At 37.3% G+C, this 23,546-nt stretch overlaps 1 protein-coding gene across 2 annotated transcripts in view; it reads left to right on the plus strand.

Moving 5' to 3' along the window:
• MAGI2 (membrane associated guanylate kinase, WW and PDZ domain containing 2) overlaps nt 1–23,546 on the plus strand; it is a 699,256-nt gene that overhangs the window by 561,491 nt on the left and 114,219 nt on the right. For both annotated transcript variants that reach the window (XM_030238194.2, XM_030238195.2), the window contains exon 10: nt 18,843–19,478. In XM_030238194.2, the coding sequence (XP_030094054.1) occupies nt 18,843–19,478 (636 nt within the window). The remainder of the gene's footprint in view (nt 1–18,842; nt 19,479–23,546) is intronic.

A 23,546-nucleotide genomic window follows, 5' to 3' on the forward strand; every position in this document is an offset into this window, starting at 1 on the left:
CTCCATGGAAAAATGGCCACAAAGGGCAAAAGTATAGACAAGGATACTAAAACTATGACATACTTATTTCAGTATAAATAACTGCAAAATATAAAGGCATAAAAAATGTTTAATTATTTATTCTCTCCACTATCCCATTCTGATACGCCTTTATCCAATTTGAGTGTTCATATTGAAATAAACACTTGTTTTGTGTATGAAAGTTCTAGGAAGCCCATAAATTCATTCTTCAGTCTGCATGTCATCATGTAAAATCTGCAGATTCTGCTACTAGGACATTTAAAATAGACCAGGAGGTGATAAATATATTGTCATAATCCTCACATTCATTAGGACAGTTTTTGTAAGTTTTGCATGTTGTCACTTGAGTAACCAGCATGCACTGAACTGAGTAGCTGCCAGAAATGCTGCAGATGCAGAAATTACTTTTCTTCTATCAAATATGATTAACATCTCTCTCACATGATTTGGCTATTTGTATGAACAGACAAAAATATACATTGAAAATAATAGTCATCATCTCCTCATGTACTATTTCATTCAATAAATAATGATGCTTTGTTTCTTTAGAAGAGTGATCTATGAGGTCAGAAAGAGATTCTCGCTATAGGAAAACATGACAGGGAAAGTGAGAATTTCATATTGCATGATGAAAATGATCTAGAATTGTGCTTTTCAATATTGTCAGCCATGCCACATTTGAATTTTGTTTGTTTTTGCATACAGGGCTTCCTAGAACCTATGAATTGAATGGTCAAATATCTTCCTAGATATTTGACCATTCAATTATCAAAACAAAAAGTAAGTATTTAGCTGAGTTTCAGATTTTTATTTTACTTTTGTGTTAAAAAATTAGTAGATTGATGTATATGCAGCTCTGACTCCACACTTGTGCAACCAAATACAATTTGTACCTATATTAAAATCTGAGAGTTCAAAAATTCCACTCATGTTTTGCCTTTAACCACTTTTGAGAACAAATTTTAAATTCTTCAAGAATTTAAGAATAAATTAAAGAATTAATTTTAAGATACAATTTCTGCTGTACATTTAGAATGGCAAATATCTGTCTTGACAGTTAGTAAATATTTTGCTTTAACATATTAGTTTACATCCGTGTACCTGAATTTCCCATCCAAAAGGAGAAATAGTCTGTTTAGAACTTAGTAAAGTCCAATAATTACTGAAGTTAGCAACTCCCATCAGAACTGCAAAAAGCATAAATGAAGAGAAGCCTGATGGAGTTCACCTTAAGGCCAAATACTCTCAAAGTCCAATTATGCAACATATATTAAAAGAGAAATCTGTATTCAATCACATATGGATCAATATTTTTGTCAGAGCTCTGACTTGTATCATTTGATGCATGGCATGGAGTGAAACTATCCAGAGTTGCATCAGAGATGACAAAACATTTCCAGGCATATAAAACATATTTGAGGAGTTTACAAACCTTTAAGTAATGGGGAGTTACAGAGACATTTGAGGCCATTTTATTAGAAGTTCACTTCTACAAGCATCTTTCACTGTCTGTTGCCAGAATCAGGATATTAGCACAGATGCACCTCTCACCTGACCCTGTTTAGCTGCTCACATGGCCTTTATAAGAAGAGCAAGGTTTATTCCAGCACTTATGCGACTGCCTCTTTGTAATTGATGACTCTGACATTTAAAAAATGGCTTGTTTGTTTAAAGACCTGTAATGAAAATTTCTCAATGACATAAGGAGCACTTTTCCAACCAGGAGGTGGGCAGGAAGTGAATCCTGATGGAAAGCGAGAAACCCTTGGAAAAAATTCTTCCGCCTTTTCTCTCTCTGCCCCACAAGTCTTCTCCCCTCCAGCAATCACATAAGTGTGGTGCTGTCCCTGAGTCAGTGGATGGAGGTGGAGCTCAAGGTGCCCTGCTGCTCCCAAAATTTCTGAGTGTGCAGCAGTGGGAGCTGCCTGGGCACCGCTGGCTCCTCCTCAGCTCCTCCTTCAGCAGGTAGCAGAGGGAAGCAGAGCCAGGGTGCCCTAAACACTGCTCCGATGCCATGCCCAGATAAATGAGGGCTGTGTGCAGAGCTTAGACAAATTCTTGGCATCTGGGTCTTGGCTGTCAGCCTCAGGGGGTGACTGGCTGGTGGAGAGGGGAGAAGAGGGTCCAATCTCCAGAGACTGGGTGCAGAACAGAGAGAAAACTGACTGCAATTGGATATGCTGGAGCTGAGGATGACATAATTTGTTTTTGTTCTGCAGGGAGGCAGGGAGAAAAGGCAGTAATTTCATGCTAGAAATGGCTGAAGAGTGGGTGTTTCTATGCATGTGTGAGTGTGTAGGAGGCAGGAGGGGGAGGGCAAGGTTCTAAGGAAAAGAAGAAAGGAGCTCTGCAAGAAAGGTCTGAGAGCACTGATGTGAGTACAGATCTTTTAAACACTGGCAGTTTCACTCCTTTTGATGTTTTTCTTTCTTCTTTAGCTCCAAATGGAAGTAAATTAAAATTCTTTGTATTAAACTAATCCCTTCTGCATTACAATCAGCACCATTGTATGCAGTATTTACTGAGACTTTCTTTGCCAAACTGAGCATCACCTGTAGTACTGCTGGGGAAAAGTCAGATAATACTGGACACCCTGTCTTGATAGGTGTTCCTTGAGAATTTATTCATAGGCTAAAAGTTAGTCATGAAGCATGTTAAACTGTGCTGCTGCTCTGTTATTTGTGATTTCCTCTATTCCACCTTTACATAAATGAAATAGCAAGTCTCAATAAGCAATGGCTATCAGCAGTTCATGATTGTTGGCCTGAAATCTGCCTTTGAATCCTGCAAACCCATCAGTTCTGAAGATGCTGTCAGAGCTAAGCCTGTAACATAGTGAAGGGCTGAAAGAGCACTGAAAAAAAATTATTTATTTTGCAATGAGGTGGTTGAAAAAATGCATCAGAAAGAGGAGGGAAATGGGAAAATGTGGAAATTGAGGTAATGATGAGAACTTGACAGTGTAAGGGGAAAGTTGAGAAGCATCATTGTGTGGAACTGCCAGACACAGTAGATGTGTGGGGCAGCATTGATCATACCCCCTCACTAGCAGGTTACCAGGATTATTCTCCTGGTGTTGGGCAGAGCCTCAGCCAATGCTCTTGGTGCTTGTCTTTGTTGGAATCTGGTTGACTTCTTGCACTGAAACTTCCACAAAAGTTTATATGCCACACAGCAGCCTGGTGTGCTCAGGCAGGTTTTCCTCAGGCAGCTTAAGAGGAACACATCCATCCAGAGCAAGGACACTGCCTTCTGTCAGACTTTGTCCCTGGCACTGGAAACCACACATGTATCCAGCCTTGTTTATTTGACAAGGGGGATTGAGGGTGGATTCATCTGTCAAATTCCACTGGAAAGTCATGCAACACAGCAGTGCTACACGTGGTGTGAAAATATTGATCACATTTCTGTGTTTGTACTTTTAGCATCACTTAGAAGTTTGTTTTATTTTAATGGGAGGGAGTTGTTCTAACACAGATGGGAGAAGTTGAAAACACTCGTGTCATCTCTGGTCATTTTCTAGACAGGTCACAATGGCAGCATCCTTAGTCAGAGTTCAAAAAAACTTCATTTTTTTGGCAGTTTTTTTTTTTTAATCTCTTTAGTCTGTCTTGTTCCAATTATTTTCTGCATATCAGACCAGAGTGTATTTTTTTTAGGCCAAATTTGATTGCATCAGAAGAAAATGCTGTTGACTATTATATAAGAGATTCAACTGTTTCTAGCACAGTTGAAAAAGTAGCTCTGAATTGTTTGGGGAAATAGGGGTAAAAAGAAGAAATATACTTGAGCAATTGTTTATCCCAAAAATTACTCTCCAGCCAAGACGCTGAGTGGATGGATTTTTATTTTAAACTGTGCACTGTTGTAAATACTAACTTTCAAAAGTCCATTCAGTTCTGAAAGCAGGATTATGATACCTTAATCATTTCTTTTGCTACAAGAGTAATGAATTCATCTTTGCTAGGGCATAATACTTGTAATCTCCAGTCAACTGAAAGTAATATTTTTCAAAAAAATGTTGGGGCATAGTAAAAAAAAAATTCAAATTGAAAATATTATGAGCTTAAAAACATTTAGTGAAAAAACAAAATCACAATATTTCCTAATTTTAGAGGGTTTTTAAATTTACCTATTGCAGAAAAATTGCCACAGACTGGGAAAATCTTCTACCTAACCCCAACTAGGTGTGATCAGCCTGATCCCAGGTATATAGGAATTCATCTTTTCAACATAAAAATATAACCACACTTAGATGTTAGTTTCATTTTGCCTGTATGTGTCAGAATCAGGTGCTATTTTTTTCTCTAATATAAATTCTGTGTTAAACATGCTTTACCACAGGCTGGCAGAAAAAGCCAGGCTTTCCCTGATTGGGGTCTCCAGTTAAGTTGTGCAGTACTGGCAGTGGCCATAGCAAGCTACATCAGGCTGGCTCTCTCTCCCTCTCTCTCACAAAACAGGAAAACTGTTGTAGGAAACAGCCAGGCCAAGTATGGGGAAAAGGAGGGGCTACAACAAAGCCCCTGTAGCAAATAATAAAATACAAAGTGTGATCTCAGTAAAGATTGTATCAAAATCTGTTTGCACAATGCAAACACAATCAAGACAATGTAAACAACCTTTAATCTATCATTTTCCAAAAGATCACCCCAAATTTGGAGTATATGATAGAAATCATAAAAGACACTTGAAACAACCTCTCTCAGAGTCAAGACTGGAGGGAGAAAGTCAGTGTGGTTAATCAGTTTGTGACAGCAGTCCCATGACAATGCAAGCAGCCCTGTCCAGCTGACAAGCAGAGTGATGCATGATACCTGTACAATATAATTGCATCCACTTCAACAGACTGCAGTAAGATTTTTACTCTTTCTTGCAGTGACAGCAAGTTCTTCTCCCAAATACTAGAAATTACATGAGATACAACGTTTTTGTGGCCTCAGTTTGCATCCTGCAATAGCAGGGTTTAGGGACAGGCTAAATATCAAACTTGTTCCTCAGAGTAATTTAAATTTCTCATGCACCATAGCCTTACTATTTTATTGCTATTGGTGATGGAGTTAGATATTCTTTTATATCCCATTTTTTGTGTAAAAGAGAAAAATCACATTAAGCTCATATAATTTCCATTCCTGTTTCTTTTATTTCTTTGCATTTCAGTCAATTTGGTGCAACAGTATTATCCTTCCATTAGGTAAAGGCACACCTCGTATTTTTGTGTCTGAATTAGGCAATGCATCTGTCTTCTAATTTGGGAGAGTGAGAGGTTTGAGGAAATTGCAGAATGCTCATGTAACTAATTTCTCTTTTAATGGAAACAGTTTTTAATCTCTTTCACTTGTCATGTTGATATCTAAGCACATCTGGGTCTTACTTAGGTATTCAAAGTCCTTGTTATGCCTCAAGAGCATCCTTCCCAAAAGGATTCTATTTGTGCAAGTGAAAAAGAGGAATATATTATCATTCATCTTAAACAGTCTTGTTTTTGCAGATTCCCTTTAACTACACAAAAATAACTATACAGATCAGCACTCATTCTACTTTTTATGGCTGGGGGAGGGCAAGCAAGAATCCTTCAGGAGAAGAAATGTGGGGTAAAGAAGAGTGGGTAAGAGAGAGCTGAGAAAAAATTTAGCTCTGATCCAAAGTAGAACCTGCATAGACTCCAGTGGAACAGGAGCACATCTGTCATGTGCAAACAGTTCTTCCCTGGGCCTGCAGAAGGCTTGCCATTGGACCTGAACCTCATGTGTGCTATTACTCATTTTAATGATGATATTTTTCTGAATGACAGGACAAAGCCATTAATTGGTTTGGGGAGAGTGCTCTTTGTAAGATTATCTATGGACTGGCAAGGGCTGTGCAAATACAGAAATGCCTTCCAGCTGTCTTGGCCAGCATGGGGGACAGTAGGCACTGTCAGAGGGATTTGTCTCACAATTTCTTCACATCATTATATTCCTCCTTCCGTTTCTGCTAGAATTTGTTTTTTCTCTATTTCCATCACTTAATTGACACTATCAGTTCCACTACTCCCTTGTGATAGGCTGGCTTTGAGGGGTCTCTGATGCTATGGGGTTCTTTCTGATAGCAGCAGCCTGAAACTGGACATGTGGGCAGGTGCTCTCTGCTCTCTTACAATGAAGGTTGTCCTGTGCCTTCAAGCCCAAGTGAACACAGCTGGAAGAAAATGTGCCACCTCTGCTTATCAGAAGCTCTGCACCAGAGAAACAGCTCTGCTTGCTGTTCTTATAAATTCCAGATTGCCTCAGAATCCAGAACATGCTCTCCATGTTTTAGAGTAGATGGACCACTTATTCTCCTGCTAAATCAGTACTGGTTTTGAAGCTAGCTGAAGATATATGAATAAGTGTGAAAATACACATACTTCTGTTTTCAAAAAGTACCTTTTAGATGAGTTCTACTGGGTGGAACTGTGGCATTCAGCATTTAGTTTGCAGCTCATTGCAATAAATCTGGGAGGACAGTAAAGTCAGAGAATGAAAATGTGGTCACTGCTAATATCAGAGTTACTGTCCTCTCTTTTTCTGGTGTCTATCACATAACAAATAAGCATGCTGAGAAGCATTCACACTAGTTAGCCCAAGCACATTGAACAATTCATAGAAGTAGTGTTAGGAATCGTGCTATAGGGACATTACCAACATGGTATCATTTTTTTTTTTATAAACCTTTTCCACTGTCCCAGTTAATCAGATTACTCCTTGCCATGGGAGTGCTGTTACAATAGTTTTGTCATAACAGATAAAAATATATGTGCTTTTGGAGGGATAGTGAAAAGACTGGATAGTTTCAATCTCAAAAAAAAATAAAATTATGGAACTCTTCAGAATTTGTTTCTTCACAGTGTTTAATTGTAATTTTACTTACTATTTAATGCTGAAAGCCTTGAAAATGTTTCAAAAGCAGTTTACAGTATTACAGGGTCACTAGACATTTAATAGATTGATTGATTGGTTCATCTTTATGTATGTAAAATTTCTCAAGGCTAAACAATTTGAGGCTTCCTTGCTGAGAACAGCTAAAGGACTGTCAGTTTCAAAATTATGCAAAAAACATAAGGTATCAACTATTAATGTAATAAAATTGGGGACAAATTTTATTTTGTAATTAGAACAGCAAATTTTTATCAATCATTGTAAAAGCTTGTTCTATTTTGTGGATTGGTTTATTGTTCTTTATTTTCTATTGTATTGAACTGGTATAAACTGGTATACTCTTTGGTATATCATCATAAAATCCATGAAATCAAAATGCACTAGGTCAAACAAACACTGAATTCATTCACCCAGCAATGCTTAACTTTGCTGTTAGGACAGTATTATTTATGGTGATGTCTCTCTTCTTAGTGTCAGCAGCCCCATCTTTGGTTTGAGTGGTTCACAAAGACAATCCTGAGGTTTTTTCTGAGCTCATAGTTTGTAGTAAAAGCAGAGAGAGCTAAAATAGACAAGAAGCCATACTTTCATTTTATACCCAAAGTTGTTTGCATTTTTTTTAGTTTGATCTTAGGTACCTGAGTTTCTCTGCTTATAATCCCCATTGGAAATAATGACTGTGTAATTTAACTGTATTTCTAAGAATTGTAGTTGACATATAAGCAGTTGACACCTGACCATGTCTTTTGTCTGGAAACCATTTTCAGGTTGTGCCTGTAGGTGAGCACTGCTTGTATGCAAATCTGAAAAATTAATAATTTCGTACTTAAAATGACATAAGAAGCAGAAGGGACTAAAGAAGTTTTAATATAAATTGCCCTCCATTTTAAAACCATCAACTTTTGGAGCAGGATTCAGTAGTATACTCCTGTCTGTTTGTGCCTTCCTGAAGCAGAACAGGGCTGGTAGAGAGGCAGGAGTTTGGGTTTTTTCAAAGACAGGGAGGAACAAAGCCCCCAGTGCACTGCAATTTCTGCTTTCTCTCCCACTCTGCTACTGGAATTCATGTCCCACATTCCTCCTGTTCCTTCCATTCCTGAGCCCCACATCACACACACTCATCCATTGCTCACCCTTAGTTATCCCCTGTCTCCAGTGTGCTGCATCCATTAACACATGGCACTCTTGTCCTTCTCTGTGCACTTCTCATGCAACGTTTCTTAGAAGGAAGTTTATGGAGTGGCAGTCCCACTTCACACCATTTTTACAGGCTTTTCCTGTAAAGAGGAGGAATATAATATGCTTGAGAGAACTTTTCCAAGAATCTCCTTCAAAGACTTTGGCTACCATCTCCAATAGGATGGGAGACTGCAACTGGATCTCACTTTCTGATGGACACAGAAGCAATAACTCTCAGGACTGATGGTGCCACCTACTTTGTCAGGAGCAGGGTAGAAATATTGTGTGGAAGCAAATGACATGAAGTGGCAGCCTTCTGAGGAAAAATCAGATGCAATGATAATTTTGGGAAAGGGTTTTTAATTACCATAAGGTGATTCATGGGAACATTGGGAGATGGCAGACATAGTGTGAGACTGCTTTTTCATGGTCTGAACAAATAGTCTGATGTGGCATCACTGTCATTCATAATAACACATTTTAATTTACTTTTATTCATTAGCTAATTTAAAAATTAATAAAGATAGACATCCAGAAAATTAAGTCTTTGCTAAAGGGGAAGATATGGCTGTTCTCATACACAACAGGGTTAATGCCCCTTTATATATAAATCTGAGATTTGACTACTGAACAGCAATTGATGTATCCATATTGCAGCAGTCTGGGGCAAGTTCTGGAATCCAAACATTCAGCCAAACCCCTACATTGCAATGGAAAATGATGGAGTATTTGCCCTGCAATGGTGTTGTAATTGGTTAAATATTTATGATATTGGAAATTAAATTCCAACAATATTGTGACTTTCAGTATTATAAACCATACTAGAGAACCAAAAAGTCTCTTCTCTCTCAGAAACCAAAACACAAAGTAGAGAAGGTAGATAAGACATAAAAGGAGGAAGAGTAAACTAGTGGGAGATTAGATAATCCTCATAAAAGGGGAATGTGATTCTTAGCCAAAAAGCTATAAGTCTAGAAAGTGACCTTTTCCTAACTATTATAAGGCTGGAGTTTTCTGTCTGTTATAAAGCAGTTTTAAAGAAAGACCTTGGTGGGAGTTGTGTTAATGATTTTGCCTCTTTACAAAAAAAAAATATTATGCAAGCTGAATTTTGCAGTTTATACTCAGTGTAGTATTCAGAAATGAGCCGAAAGTGAAAGTATAATTACTCAGTGGTGAAGGTGTTAAATTGTTTTGCAAAGAGTAAAAATATATTGTCCTTGAAAATGAGTGCTTGGCAGTGCAAGAGGCTCTAGAGATATTAAGGCAACCAACATTTGCTTGGAAGGAAGGTCAGTTTGATAATACATTACCCTCTATTAACCTGGAAAAATACTGTAAAACCTTAGAGAACTTAAAGGAACTCCACTATTTATCTTTACCATGCAATTTTAAAGCAAGTAATATATTCATACATGCCTGAAAAACTGTTGAGTAGATCTTTTGTTACAGAAATTATGTGAGAAGCTCTCTGAAGTTAAGGTAATTATTTTTGTAGATAATTCTACTATCAAAAAAAAAAAGAAAGAAAGTATAGAAGTAATACATAAGGTAAGCCCAAAGAAACAAAAATTTTAATGACCTTTATAAAACTTAGGAGTAGAAAATTCGTTATATATTAGCCATGCATTTGTATAAGCATATGTTAATGAATCAGTAATCAAATATAGATCCATTACAAATGCACTAAGTTATTTATATGTATTAAAATATCAGAAAAATCCCTTTATTTAGCTGGAAATTACTTCACTGTTTTGATACATTTAGTTTCTTCTTGGTAAAATGCTTCTTGTCTTTAATTTTGATCAAAAGCATTAATCTGTAGTGAACCAGACCTCTTTTGAAATATCTGCTTCTGAAAGGTGCTGACCTTGGAAACCAAGTTGACTACTTTCAAGATAGAGCAAGATTTGAGGATTTATATATATCTACATAAATATATTCTGAATTTCTGGTTTGGCATGACAGGAGAAGCTCCAATAACTAGGGTGAAGCAGTGAATGAGCACACACATCATTACAACTAATGGCATGATTAAGATGTTAATCAGTCAGATTCTTCAGCATAAAGTTTGGTAGTGAATTTTTAGCATAAAAAGTAGCATCAGGGACAACAGCAAGCATTTCTTTTGGGAAGAATGTGGATGTATATTATTATTATTGTAGATTAATGTTTCTAATCAATACATCAGAGCAGCACCTTCAGATTTGGTGCCTGTCATTTGGCTCCACATCCATGGTTTGGATCTGAAATAAGGACACTGACTGCTGGCAGCTCATGTTGATCTCAATCAGCATAATGTGGACTTGAGCAATGCCCACACAGAACATCCACAAATCAAGTCTGTAAGTCCTAGCCTTAAATTAAATTAATAACCTGACTGATAGTCGAATCAGATTTGTACTGGTCTCAGAGTCAGCTGGGGAATTAGGCACCTGGAGGGGCACTGTGTGAGTGTAGCAGGAAAAACAAAGTATTCATCAAACAATGATGAAAATCATAGTTTTACCAAATAGATAACAGTTATAAAACTGACCCACTTCTGGCAGTAATGCCCACTGCAGTTACAAGGAATCTCCTTGGAAACCATAATATCTCTAAAATAGAAATGAATTTTCAAGTTGTACCTCTATAGATTTTAAATAGAGATGAATCCTACTCATCTATCTTTGCACATATTTTTTAAGTGTCCAACAAAGTGCTGTTGCTTTCAAAAATTACTAATTTAGTGTGTGGCTAGTTATTCTTGTCCTCATGGTGCTAGCATTACTCAAAGAAATAAAATAGCTCTATTAACCATTTCAGTTCACATGACTGCCTATTACTAAAAATTCCCAGTAACATTTATATTTATATTTCAACATATGAAGGCATTTGTCACTGTGCTGCAGCATCTTTATAAATGTTCCATCTAATTCCCCACCTCATCCCTCTCCCTTTTTGCTTCCTGGCAGTTTATGTCAGGAATATCAGCAGTGGCAATGGTGTGCAGTTGACAGTGCTGCTGAAAATGTCTTCCACCAGGGACAGGTGGCACATGGCCAGGATTCCCAGTGGGGCACAGGGGCTGCTTGGTATTTACATCATGCTTTTCCATACCCTTCTGCCTTTAGGCTGCTGGGATGCTGGCTGGGCTACTTTCCTCCTCCTGGGAGCCATTACCTAGATAAATGTGATGCGCTGCCTACAGAAATCAAATGTGCCTACAAAAGCAAATGTGTTGTAAATTCTGACCTCCTTTTTCTAAAGAAAAAGAAGGGTTTCATTTCTTCATGAGCCTCTGCACACAGTGACACCTTCCAAAGTGATCCCAAATAGCTATGCAAACATGGCATACATTTTTTATCTCGCTCTTCAGATCCACTGACGCTCTGTCACGCAGTTCATTCACACCAGGCATTTCAGGATGCACAAGTAGTTCCTGCAAGCAAAGCTTAGACAGAACATGCTTACATAATTTGTAAATAAGAGGCTACCTTGAAAATTGGACCTTTTTCTCTTTATGTGGTCTTGCCTCCAATATACTTGCCATCTTTTAAGTAATTAGTTTTTTTGAAAAGTAGCAGTTTTAACATCCATGCTTTGCTTTCAGATGCTTGAAGAAGTGAAAACTGTTTCTAGGAAGAAAATTTGCCTACTCTTTACTGCTTTATGGCCAGCATTCATTTAAGTATGCTTTTGCTGTTGCATGACTTACATTTTTTAATCTACAATGTTGCATGTTTACTAGATCAGCAGATAATCAAGGTCTTTAGATTTTTCTGGAATGTATTTTATTTCTCTCCCAAATAAATGTCTCTATATAAATAGCTTTTACCACTATATGCAAAATACAAATAAAATGGAAATAGTTTCTTCTACTAATCCACATCTGCCTGAGTGTAATTACATGATACATGCTGGTTAAGCACAAAAATTTTAAATAGACAGCTTTTTAATAAAGCATATGCATTGGGTCACAGTAGAATTAAAATGGGTTCTAAAAAATTGCTTGTATAAAAATGGCACCTGCTTACTCAACAGATCTGAGTCTGGGTAAAGTTGCAGACAAGTGTCTGTGTCACATATTTGTGTTGGGCCCTGAAGCAAAGTTCAGAGCCAGTGATTCATGATGGGAATGGTGAAGTCCAGTGATGGGAACAGATTTTAGCCCAAGTTATCAGCCCTACAATGCTGTTTGTACAAGTACTGGCTCAAATCTGACAAACAGATGATTTATATCTGCTGTTCAGGTTTCAGAAAAAGGAAAATCCAAACCTATTTTATGCCAGTTTGACTGCCTGAATGCCTAGGAATACATGTTGGTTTGAGTTTTGTCTGATTTAAAGAAATAATAAATTTTAATAATAATAATAATTAATGATTGATTGAATAAATAATAATTTTTATTATTATCATATATTATTATCATTTTCCCCCTGAACCAGAGTTCAGTGAGTGAAAGAAGGAGCTGTGGAGAATGGTTACTTGTCACACACAAGTAAAACTTTCTGTATGTGATGAAGCCTGGGAAATGGGTCCTCCATACCAGTATGAGCAGTGATATTTTAATGGGCTATTTAGTGTTCTCACATACCAGCAAGTGGTCCTGAAACTATTTCTGAATGCAGAGGCAGCTGCCCATTATGTCTCCCAGCAGCTCTTTTCATTTCACTGTGGCTGCTGCAGTACTGTCTATCAGAGAAGGTTGTTATAAAGCTGATATTAACGTGGTCAGTTTTAAATTTAGCTCTTTTCATCAGTAGCTGTATTTATTGAGTTATTGAATGCATGTACTTCTCCCCAGGTTGCCTTTTTGATATGTTTTAGCAGTTAATCCTATGTTCCTCTTTAGAAGTACTAAGTAAATATTTTCTTGGCAGGTTTTAAGTATTTCAGTACTAATAGGCAATAGTCATCTTACACTGCAATCTCCTTTAAGAAGCTGTTGCATTCCAAATTTCTTATTTAAAAATAAGGGTAATTTTATACTGAGTATTAACAAAATTAGGGCCTTTTTTTTATTTTTTTAAATTTTAAGACTAATCAGGCTACCATGAACTATGGGACACTAGGCTTTATCTTTTGCCCATAAAAGTCAGACCATCAGATCTCAGCAGCTAGAACTTAGCTTAGGTTTAAACTTAAATAGGTTTTACAGGGTTCTGTGGCAAGTCAGAGTACAAGAAATCAGAGGTTTTCTGTTTATGCAGAACTTTCTGGAATCTTTTACAGCCAAAAAAACCACCTCTAGCCATTTGTAATGGAAATTATTTATTCACACACTGGACTAACACCTATGGCAAGTGGAGGGAAGTTGAGTCTCGAAGTTTCAGAATGTAGTTTGCTACTGTTTAACTAAAGGATCCCTCACACACTAGTTCTCTGTACTGCTGCCTGTAAGTGTATGTGTGAATGTGAAAATGGCTCATTTCTTACAAATCTTTGCTTCTTTCATGACCATCAGTCACATGCTGTTTTTATTAAAATTACCCCCATGTTTCATATTTTGCTACTGGAAACGTGCTCAGAATTTATTATTAACAGGCTCCAGTGCCAGCAATCTTGCAGCACTCTGCAGAAAGAGAAGACAAGGTCACTGCTGAGAAGTGACAGAAATATCTGGTAATGACAGTAGAGAGTGTGGGTGGGCAGGTGAAGGGAAAGCTTCAACGATGAAGTAATCATGTATTGCTAGCTCTGAAACTGATGCAAAGTATGCATATGCAGCATTTAGATTATATGGGTGAGAAATGCAAGTGGGAATAAGTAATGCTGGAGAAGTTAGCAGAGCTTATGTGGGCTATAAATGCAGCAAAAAATTATGCTGCCCAAGTCCTGCAGAGCTGATGTGTCCTGTGCTGACTTGCCAAACCATGAGCTGGTTTTAGCACCGTTGCTATTGGCTCCTCCTGGCTGCAGGGGGGTAGCAGAGCTGTCTCCACCCCAAATCACAGCATTCTGTCATATTTTAAGCACATAAACCCAGCACTAAGAGCATGATCAAAAACCTGTCAGAAAGAATGGAGACATTTCTACTAAATTTCAATTGAAGATCTGATCTGCACTTTTTTCTCTGCATTCATACTTCAAAATTTAGTGAATTCTAATTAATAATGAGAATGACAGTCTAGTAGGCAATTAAATTCACTGAAGTACAGCCAGAAACCTGAGTGTACAAGAAATATAACTAGAAGAAATATACAAAATGTTTGTATTCAAATAATGGGAACATAGGTAAGAAAATGGACAAACTTTACCAACAAGATGTTTACACAGAGAATCTAGGGGTAAAAAAAAACATATCGGAAACAATAACTGGAGTCAAGTGAATAGTACAGGTTCTTCAGAAAGGAGGCAAATAGAGCTGGTAGCATTGCCTGAAAATACAAGATAATTTGTGATGAAACAAATTATGTCAATAAAACAAATTCTGTTTGGATCATGCACTTCAAGCATGAAAAAGGTTGGGGTTTTTTTCAGAATTAAAGCTTGTGGAAAATCCCCAGGGTGTCAGATTTAATTCTGAAACATTATTGTAGAGACAAATGTAAAACAGAATCTGTCATTAAAAGATGTTGAAGCTCAGAAATTTCTTCACCAGTTACTAACCCAACTAAAGATAATGACAGTGCAGATCTGGTTTTTGCTTTGAAATACAAAATGGAAGCAAAATGGAACCTCTAATCAAACATTCAGGCACTGAGTCAATTAACATTACATGACAATAAGTAGTGATCAGCCGACTTTAATAAGCAAAACCAGCTCGTTAAATATATGAAATATTATGGGAGTTCATGATTTTTTCTGTGATGAAGACATCAAATTTCATCAAGTGTAAGATCCTGTGTTGTGTCTGACAACAGAGGACTAGGTTCAGACATCCGGGAAGTCCCCTCCAGACCCATTTTCCTAAATTTTTCAGTTAAATGCAAGAGCCTTAACTAAATCCGAGGTAACTTTAGGACAGTTTGACAAATTTGCTTGCTGTCAGTATTCTTTAAGATTCTTCAACTCAGTGCTGAATTTAGATATTGAAGGTTCCATTTTTGTGGCAGTGTAGATTTTTGAGAGGTAGGCCACTGTATCTGTTGTCTACTGGGTGTCTGTCAAACCTGCCAGTTCATCTAGAGAGTCTGTTCAGATGCCTTCTCCACAGATCAGATCTGGGCCCCCTCATCCCTGAGCAGTCTCAAGGAAGATGAGGTTGGGGTGACATGTGTACAGTTTGTACAGGCTAGTGAGGAAGAGGAAACTGCAGAGCACCTGACAGAGAGGATGTCCACCCTGGAGAAGAGAAGGCTCAGGGGGATTTTATCAATCCACATAAATACCTGTGCAAAGAAGCTGGAGCCAAGTTCTTTCCAGTGGCAAGAAAAGAGGCAATGGGCAAACACTCAAACACAGAAGGTTCTCTTTGAACATCAGAGAACACTTTCCTGCTGGGAGGGTGACTGAGCACCGACACAGGTTGCCCAGAGAAGATGTGAAGTCTACCCCTTGGAGGTTTTCAAAAGCCACCTGGACATGATCCTGGGCAACTGGCTCTAAGGGATTCTGATTGAGCAGGGTTTGGACACTATGACCTCTAGAGATCCCTGCCTAGCTCAATCAGCAAGCTGTAAGCAAGCTCCAGTCATTTTAGCAAATTTAATTTTAAAAGTCAGGCAAAGTTTGATGCTTAATATAAATGTTCTGCATAACTTCAAAGATACCCACTCACTGTGAAACTGTGATTTCTGGAGGCAGACTATGGCTTGCTCAGAAAATCAGACAGGAGATAAAAAGTGGATCACTATTATGCTTGTCCATATGCACCCATTATTATTAGAAGCAGCAGAAGAGAACAGGCAGAAAGGATGCTACAGGAACCTTTAAGGGAGGTTTCCTAAAGAAGACAGGTTTTGAACTTTGCATTAGCATGGCACTGGCTCTGTAATGCTCTTAGCTTATCTGTCTCTTCCTACCAAATGCTGAGTACTTCTCTCTGTGTCAGCAATGAGGAACTCTCAGCCTGGAAAAATGAGTTAGGTTTGGAGAAAGTACAGCTGAGAGATTAATTTGAAGGATTTCTGAAATTAACCCCTTTTTTACTCCTTCCTGTCTCGTGATCTGAAACTGTTTCTCCCCCCTGTAACTCCTTTTTTGGGGAAGAATTTAGTAACTCATGCCCTTGTGTTTATCACACTTAACCTGTGGCTGTCCATTCTCCATGTGACAGTACAGCAGGTGCGTCCCAAACAGCCCCACTGTGACTGAGTTACAGCTTCAGCATCTCTCATGCCTACCTCAGAAACAACAAAGAGCTTTAAAGATATTGATTCAGGAAATGCTGAAGGATTTTCTGCTGCCTGTGAGGGATAATGGAAGGTTGTTTTATGAAGAAGTTCTTACCCAAGATCTTCTAGTGCTCAGTTTTGCCTGTTTGGTGACTGGGGAAAGGGACTACTTGGCATGTATGTTTCCTGCCAGCACTCCTTCTGCAAAAGCTAATTTCTTTTCACTACAGCTCTATATAATGTCAACCAGTTTATGTAATTTTCTGATATATCAAAACCATATTAATTTAAGTTTTATATCATAGCTAATCCTGCCCAAATACTTAAAGTGAGGGGCTGAAAACAGGCACGATTTACTCGCCCAACACAAAAATTGCATTTTTCATTTTGCACTCTGCTAATGTATTGTAAGAGAGGATGAACAAACAGATTGGTCTCCTCCCACCACATAGCTGCATTGCCAGCACTCAGGGAAATAAAGACTGCATGGATTAAAAAGTCGCAAGGTTACTATTAAGGCATAGTTACTGAAACAGCAGCATGCACTGAAGAGCTCTCAGCTCAACAGAAGCAGTCCTGTTGTGAGCAATGCCAGCCTCACTGCTAACGGGGGAGCCAGGGATGAGAATGCAGGTAAGATCTTTCTATAGCAGGGCATGAGCAAATCATGATGAATTGCAGCCATTGCCACAGTAATTTGTACGGTGCATATTTTCTTTTAAATTCTGACTTTTGAAAATGGCTTTATTTTCAGCTGCTTGAGACAAAAGCATTGGAGTTTTTTCAGCAGTGCCTATGAAGTGACATTACTGTTTGTGCTTGTTTTGGAATCTATTTATGGTGCATATTTAAGAAAGCATTTGCAGCTCCTAAGGTTTATGTGTGTAATACTCACAGTCATTTAAACAAACTTCCTTAGCATTTTTTCCCTAGGCAGCCTCTGAAGAAATCTTCCTCTGAATCACAGTTTGTGCATATGCAATTAATTACTGTCAGGCTGTTACACAGACTGATCATGTGGGAATTGACCATTTCATTTTCACATAGAAACAGCCTTTGCCTTTTGCTCTCACTTAGAAACAGCCCTTGCATTGGCATCTTGATGATGCTCTTATCCTCTGTTTGCTGGATTAGATATTTTGATTGAAGTGCTTGAAAGACATCATTTCATAAATACACTTGAAGCAATTCCACCCAAACCACCTCATTCTCCCTAAGTCATTCTCATTTTCTTCCTGAGTTTTCAAATACCTTTAAAAAGCTTTGTGTTGTGGTATGTAAAATTTTGAATTGTGTGCCTTGTAGACATCTCATAGTATCCTGGTGATTAATGATAGGATAATAAGACAGTCTTCATTTAGAAAAATACTTTAACTTCTAGAGTTCTCTAATGAAATATCCTTTTCTTTTCCTGTAAAAATGTAAACTTTTTTAAGAAAGTGAAAATTGACTGTGGGTCATCAAACTATTCTGAATTATGTTTGCAATGATTTTTATTTAATATGCACCTTAACAGTACGTTAAAAATTATTTATAGCTATAAATATATAGATCTATTCTAACACCAAAAAGAATCTTGAACTTATTTCTGAGCATTTCAGTAACAGTAGGTGGTTGGTGCATGGGCAATATGGAGACCCATAAATAGCCTGTTGACTTAAAGCATTCTGCTTCCATATGCTCAGACTGGTAGGTCTGCTATGCATAAGACAAGATTTGAAGGTGAAGGTAGTATCTTTGGGTTTATTTGACCAGCTGCTTAGAAAATATTAAACTGATTTTCATATATTTGCATAGCTTTTTCTAATGTGAAGCTATTGAACCTACTAAAAAATTTGTTGTGTCATTGTCCTTGAGTCCTTTGGCTACAACAAAATGCCATGAAACATCTCTATATTATGTAAGATAAATAGTTCATGCCTAGAGTAGGAAAGGACAGTAGCAGTTCTGAATGGGTGATGGCAAGTAATCAAATTTAACAGAAAAGTGTCAATATCATAATCAATGCAAAAACTGTTTCCTTATGCACATGCATACAGATTCTTGAATTGCTATTCATTGATTCTGAAGTCCAGGAATACTTACTTTTTTTTTCTTTTACTCTTCACCAAACACTGGTATTTCTTGACAACACAGTCTCCAAATAATCGTTCATTTTACCTTATTAAAAAAGCAATCTGTAGAGACTGCCCTGAAAGGTGTTGGAAAAATAGGGAGGAAATGTCAAGAAAAAGTGAATGTCTGGATCCATCTAAATTTTTCATCTGTGAGCTTACAGAGAAAATAACTGGTATTGTCATTGTGTCTTTGTTTACATTTACTGCCAGACAAATTTTACTTTTTTGTCTCTCCTATATGAGTCAGTATGTTGATTAAATTTATCTTTTTTTTTTAGTAGACTTCTATCTCATTTTTAAAAAAATGCACTGCATTTACAACTATTGAAGTTGTCTCATGTTGTCACTGTTTGTTCTTCTCGTTCTAGGTGATGTGATTGTCTATATTAATGAAGTTTGTGTCCTTGGACATACTCACGCAGATGTAGTCAAACTCTTCCAGTCTGTTCCTATTGGTCAGAGTGTCAACTTGGTGCTATGTCGTGGATACCCTTTGCCCTTTGATCCTGAAGATCCTGCCAACAGCATGGTGCCACCCCTTGCAGTAATGGAGAGGCCTCCGGTAGTGGTAAATGGAAGACATAACTATGAAACTTATTTGGAATACATTTCTAGGACTTCTCAGTCTGTTCCAGACGTAACAGATCGACCACCACACTCCTTGCACTCCATTCCAGCAGATAGTCAGCTTGATAGCACATTCCCACCACCTGCCCATGATGATAATGTATCAATGGCTTCTTCTGGGGCCACCCAAGCTGAACTCATGACCTTAACCATTGTGAAAGGGGCCCAGGGCTTTGGCTTCACTATAGCAGACAGTCCTACAGGACAGAGGGTGAAGCAAATTCTAGACATTCAGGGATGTCCTGGTTTGTGTGAAGGTGACCTCATTGTTGAGATCAACCAGCAGAATGTACAGAACCTGAGCCATGCAGAAGTAGTGGATATACTTAAAGAATGTCCTGTTGGAAGTGAAACTTCTTTGATTATCCATAGAGGAGGTAAGTTTGGAAAGTCTGTACAATTACAAAAATGTGTGTAAAAGGTTCTAAACCATAAAGACATACATATACTCACTACATCCTTGTTTGCTAGATTGGAAATTAATTTCCATGTTGTGGGAAGTAACACCATTGGTTCTGGAGAAGTGTGTCTGTAATTAAGTATCCTAGGCAAAATCTTACAGTTTGTTGTACATTCCTTTATGTGTTTTGAGTGTCAATGGTCCCATCTCTGTATAAGGTAAAAGCTAGGCCAGTTCCAGACCTTTCACCCCATAATAGTTTGTGTGGTGTCTGCAGCAAACTCATGTAGTGCCAAAGCAGTGCTGCAAGCTTTAGATATAATTGTATGTATTGACTCATTAATGTAGATCAAAATCAGAGCAATTTATTTGCCCTTTACAAGGTTACTGGTCTTCCTAGGCCATTTTGCCTCCTTTTCATTCATTGTAAAAATTTTGTACAACAGTTGTTTGGGTTATTTTCTTTCCTGATAAGACAGATCCATGGTATATATTTCTCTGATTTAAAAAAAAATAGCTTTAAGCAACTTGTTTTTCCTTACCAGCCTGACACAGTAAGTTTGAATGTTCACCATTGGAAGGGGAGAGTCGACATCCATAAAGAAGCAATAAGAACAGAAAAAGAGTGAAAACCTTTACAGGGATTTCATAGCTTTTATTATTTTAGCCAAACAAAATTTCTTTGGTGGTTTGAGGTGAGCATCCATCCTAACTTATTATTACCTGAAGTAAATAATGATTGGATTTTTTAAATTAAAAATCGTTTTTTTTCTCTAAAGGCATTCATATGTCACTTAATGTACATTAATTTGTGCTTCAAAAGAAAAAGAAAAGGATTCTATGCACAAAGATGCAAAAATACTACCTACTTTCCAACTGAAGAATTGAAATGGGGAAGTGAAGCTTTAGTGTTTGCACATGCCAACTGTTCACCATTACAATACCTAAAAATCCTTAGAATAAGGAATATAGTAACATTATATCAAATTGCAGAAGTAACAAACATAAGGTGATTATAGGAGATCTATAGTCACAAAGTCAATAACGGCACACAGCCAATAAAGTATTTTTCAGGTATATATATATATATATATATATATATATATATATGTATATATAAATTATTTACAAGAGACAGAATCTGATATTTCTTTGGAATGAAACCAAATTAGGATGATAATTAAATTGGACTCACTATAGTATATGGATTTGAAGAAAGTTAATATTGTATTCATTGGTGTTAAATCTGGTTCTCCTTAATGGCCATTAAGAATCTTGAATGATGGAGTAAGCAATATTTTTTCTATTAAGTTGACAAATTAGGGAGCATTTCATAGCCGAAAAAGAGAATCAAGAGATTAGAATGGTTAGTGTCACCCTAAAAAGGTGGAATTTTATTTTGAAAAAGGTAGGATAATCACCCTCAAGAGGAAAACAATTTAGCACACCAGTCTTCAGAGAGAAGTGGAGTGTGAAATCCAGCATGCTGAACAAGCCTGAGTAATAATAGACCAAAAAAAATAGATATTTCAGCAATCAGTGCAGGACAGTAGAAAAAAAAACCTGAAGCAGCAACATACTCAAGCCCTAGAGGATAATTGCTCTCTCTGAGGAGAATTTCTTTGTAGATCATTGATTCATGATCAAAACATGATAGTTTAACATTGATCAACATGATAGTTTAACAAGTTCTGGTACATTAACTGGGCTGTGGTTGTTTTCTGCACATGGCTGTGGCAGGTAGGAGATGCTGCACTGAGCTCAATGCTCGATAAAGGCACTGTGAGTTTACAGCATCTGCTCTGTCTCAGGCCAAACACTGAGGTACAGCTCATTCCCCTGCCTCAGTGACACAACATCCTAGGTCCAAATGCAGTCACATTTAACCCTCTGCTGCTGGGGCAGGAAGTGTTTGGTTGCTTTAGAGAAAGCAAGGAAGAGAAAGAGAGCGTGTTTTGTTCATGGTAGAACAATTACCAAGACTAAAGCAAATATTTGGAAATCCTACAGTGCCATTAAACTTAATGGGATGGTACAGAACAAATGTGAGTTTATTATCATAAATTTTTGTACATCAGAAATAATGAGTATACCCCAAGATTGTGAGACTAAAAAATTAAAATTTTATAAATTTCACTTTTTTGCATGATTCAAAAGAACTGAAAAAAATAGTGTATGACTCAAACCTACTCTACCTAAGAGATGGCTAAATCATATCTTAGCACAAGTATGAGTGCTTTTTTAAGATGAAAACCAGGTTTTGTTTCTTTTTTTTATCTATTCATAGGAAAAGGGAGTCTATGTGACTAACTATACACCCAGAATGCAGTTGTTATGTCTGTGTTAGTCATCATGTCTCCTTTTATAGTCCCTGGGCAGAAAAGGACTTTTCTATGATGTAATTCATGTAATTCCACTGTAGATGTTTTAAATAAGTCAGGTATATCTAAGTACACCTTAAAACTACATTTGCTGCTTGACTGATTATAAAGGGAGTAGAGGATGACTGATTCAGGTGTATGTGTCTATCCAATATGTTATGAATAATAAACAGGTGGTAAGATTTGGTCGTGTGAGATAGATAATCTAAATACAAAACCAAATACTTGGAGAAACTTTCTTTGACTCAAATATTTAGTCAGTGAAATAAGTAAAGCAAGGCATACTTTCTCATTACTCATGGATCCAAGTTTTAGTTCAATATCTTTGATGTGTAATGACACTTGAATTATGCCATCCTTTTCCATCATTACCCTATGCATCCTGTCTTTAATGTCTCATTTTTAAGATTAAGACCAAAGGGCTGTTCCTGCCTGTGGAGGAAGGCTGTGTTTTGCATAGGTTTGTGTGTTGCCTTGTAATGTTTCTGTCTCTGATATAAATATGGCCTGACTGCACAGTAATTGTAGCATTAGGTATGCCACAAATCCATTTCTGTAAGTGACTTAATTTATCTCTCATCCAGCAATCTTATCCACATTGCAGGCAAGAAACAGGTTGAAATTGACTGAGATTTATTCTCACTATAGGAAGTAGTATCTCATACTGGAATACTCCCTTGGATGCACACAGTATGCATGCTACAGCATTTTAAAAACCATTGTCCCACAAGCTTAACAGGTCAACAGCCAGAGTATGCAGGAGAAGAAAAGGTCTGCACGCTGACTGCACTCAGTACTCAGATTTGAAGAGGCCACTAAAATCTCTCTCACCACCATCAAACAGACTTGTCTGGAGTACAATCCAGCTGGAGCAAGTCCCACAGCTCAGTCAACACATTTTAAGATCTCTAAAACAGAAGTAGCAATGTATCTGCTTGTTAAAAAACAAAATGGTAATGGAAATAATGCACTTGTCTATCAAAAGAAAGAATCTCTCTAGCACTGGCCAGACATGTTACTGTCTTTTTCTTGTTTATTGGAAAAGTTCTTTGCTCAAGAAATGTACTATAATAGTTCAGTATCTTTACATCTGTTTTTGCTGAACAGCCATTTTGTTTCCATTGATTATTATGAGCTGACAGATGTGTTTGCACTGAAAAACAAAAACTAAAATTAATGGAAAAGTTAGTGGAAAAGAGTTAACAAAAAAAAAAGAAAAAAAAAGGAAAAAATTAATATAAAAGAAAGAAAATAACATCCAAGGAGATTTACTCCTCTCCAGCTTTGCTTCAGGCTTTACACTTTATCTGCAGATTCTGCAACAGATTTCATTGAGTATAGGCTGCTGAAATAGTGTGGAAGAGCTCTCAAAAATCAGTCTTTCTGAATGTAGATAGAGGATAAATTCTGAATTAGTCCAGTACTACTGAAAAACAGCACTTAGTGGTTAAAGTGGTATGTAGCAAATTTATGTAGAATAAATATTCAGTAACGAGGACTTCAAAAACTAGGCTTGGCATGTTCTACTAATTGAACTATTCAAGTATTTGACATATGCCATCTCATTTGGAAAGTACCTTTGAAATATATGGACCTATAGACAGCAGCCCAGCTCCAGAAGTGTTCCTGTCTAAAAAGGAACTGATAGATTCAAATCTAGATGC

The sequence above is a fragment of the Serinus canaria genome, chromosome 1A, assembly GCF_022539315.1.
Source record: "Serinus canaria isolate serCan28SL12 chromosome 1A, serCan2020, whole genome shotgun sequence".
NCBI classification, from domain to species: Eukaryota; Metazoa; Chordata; class Aves; order Passeriformes; family Fringillidae; genus Serinus; species Serinus canaria.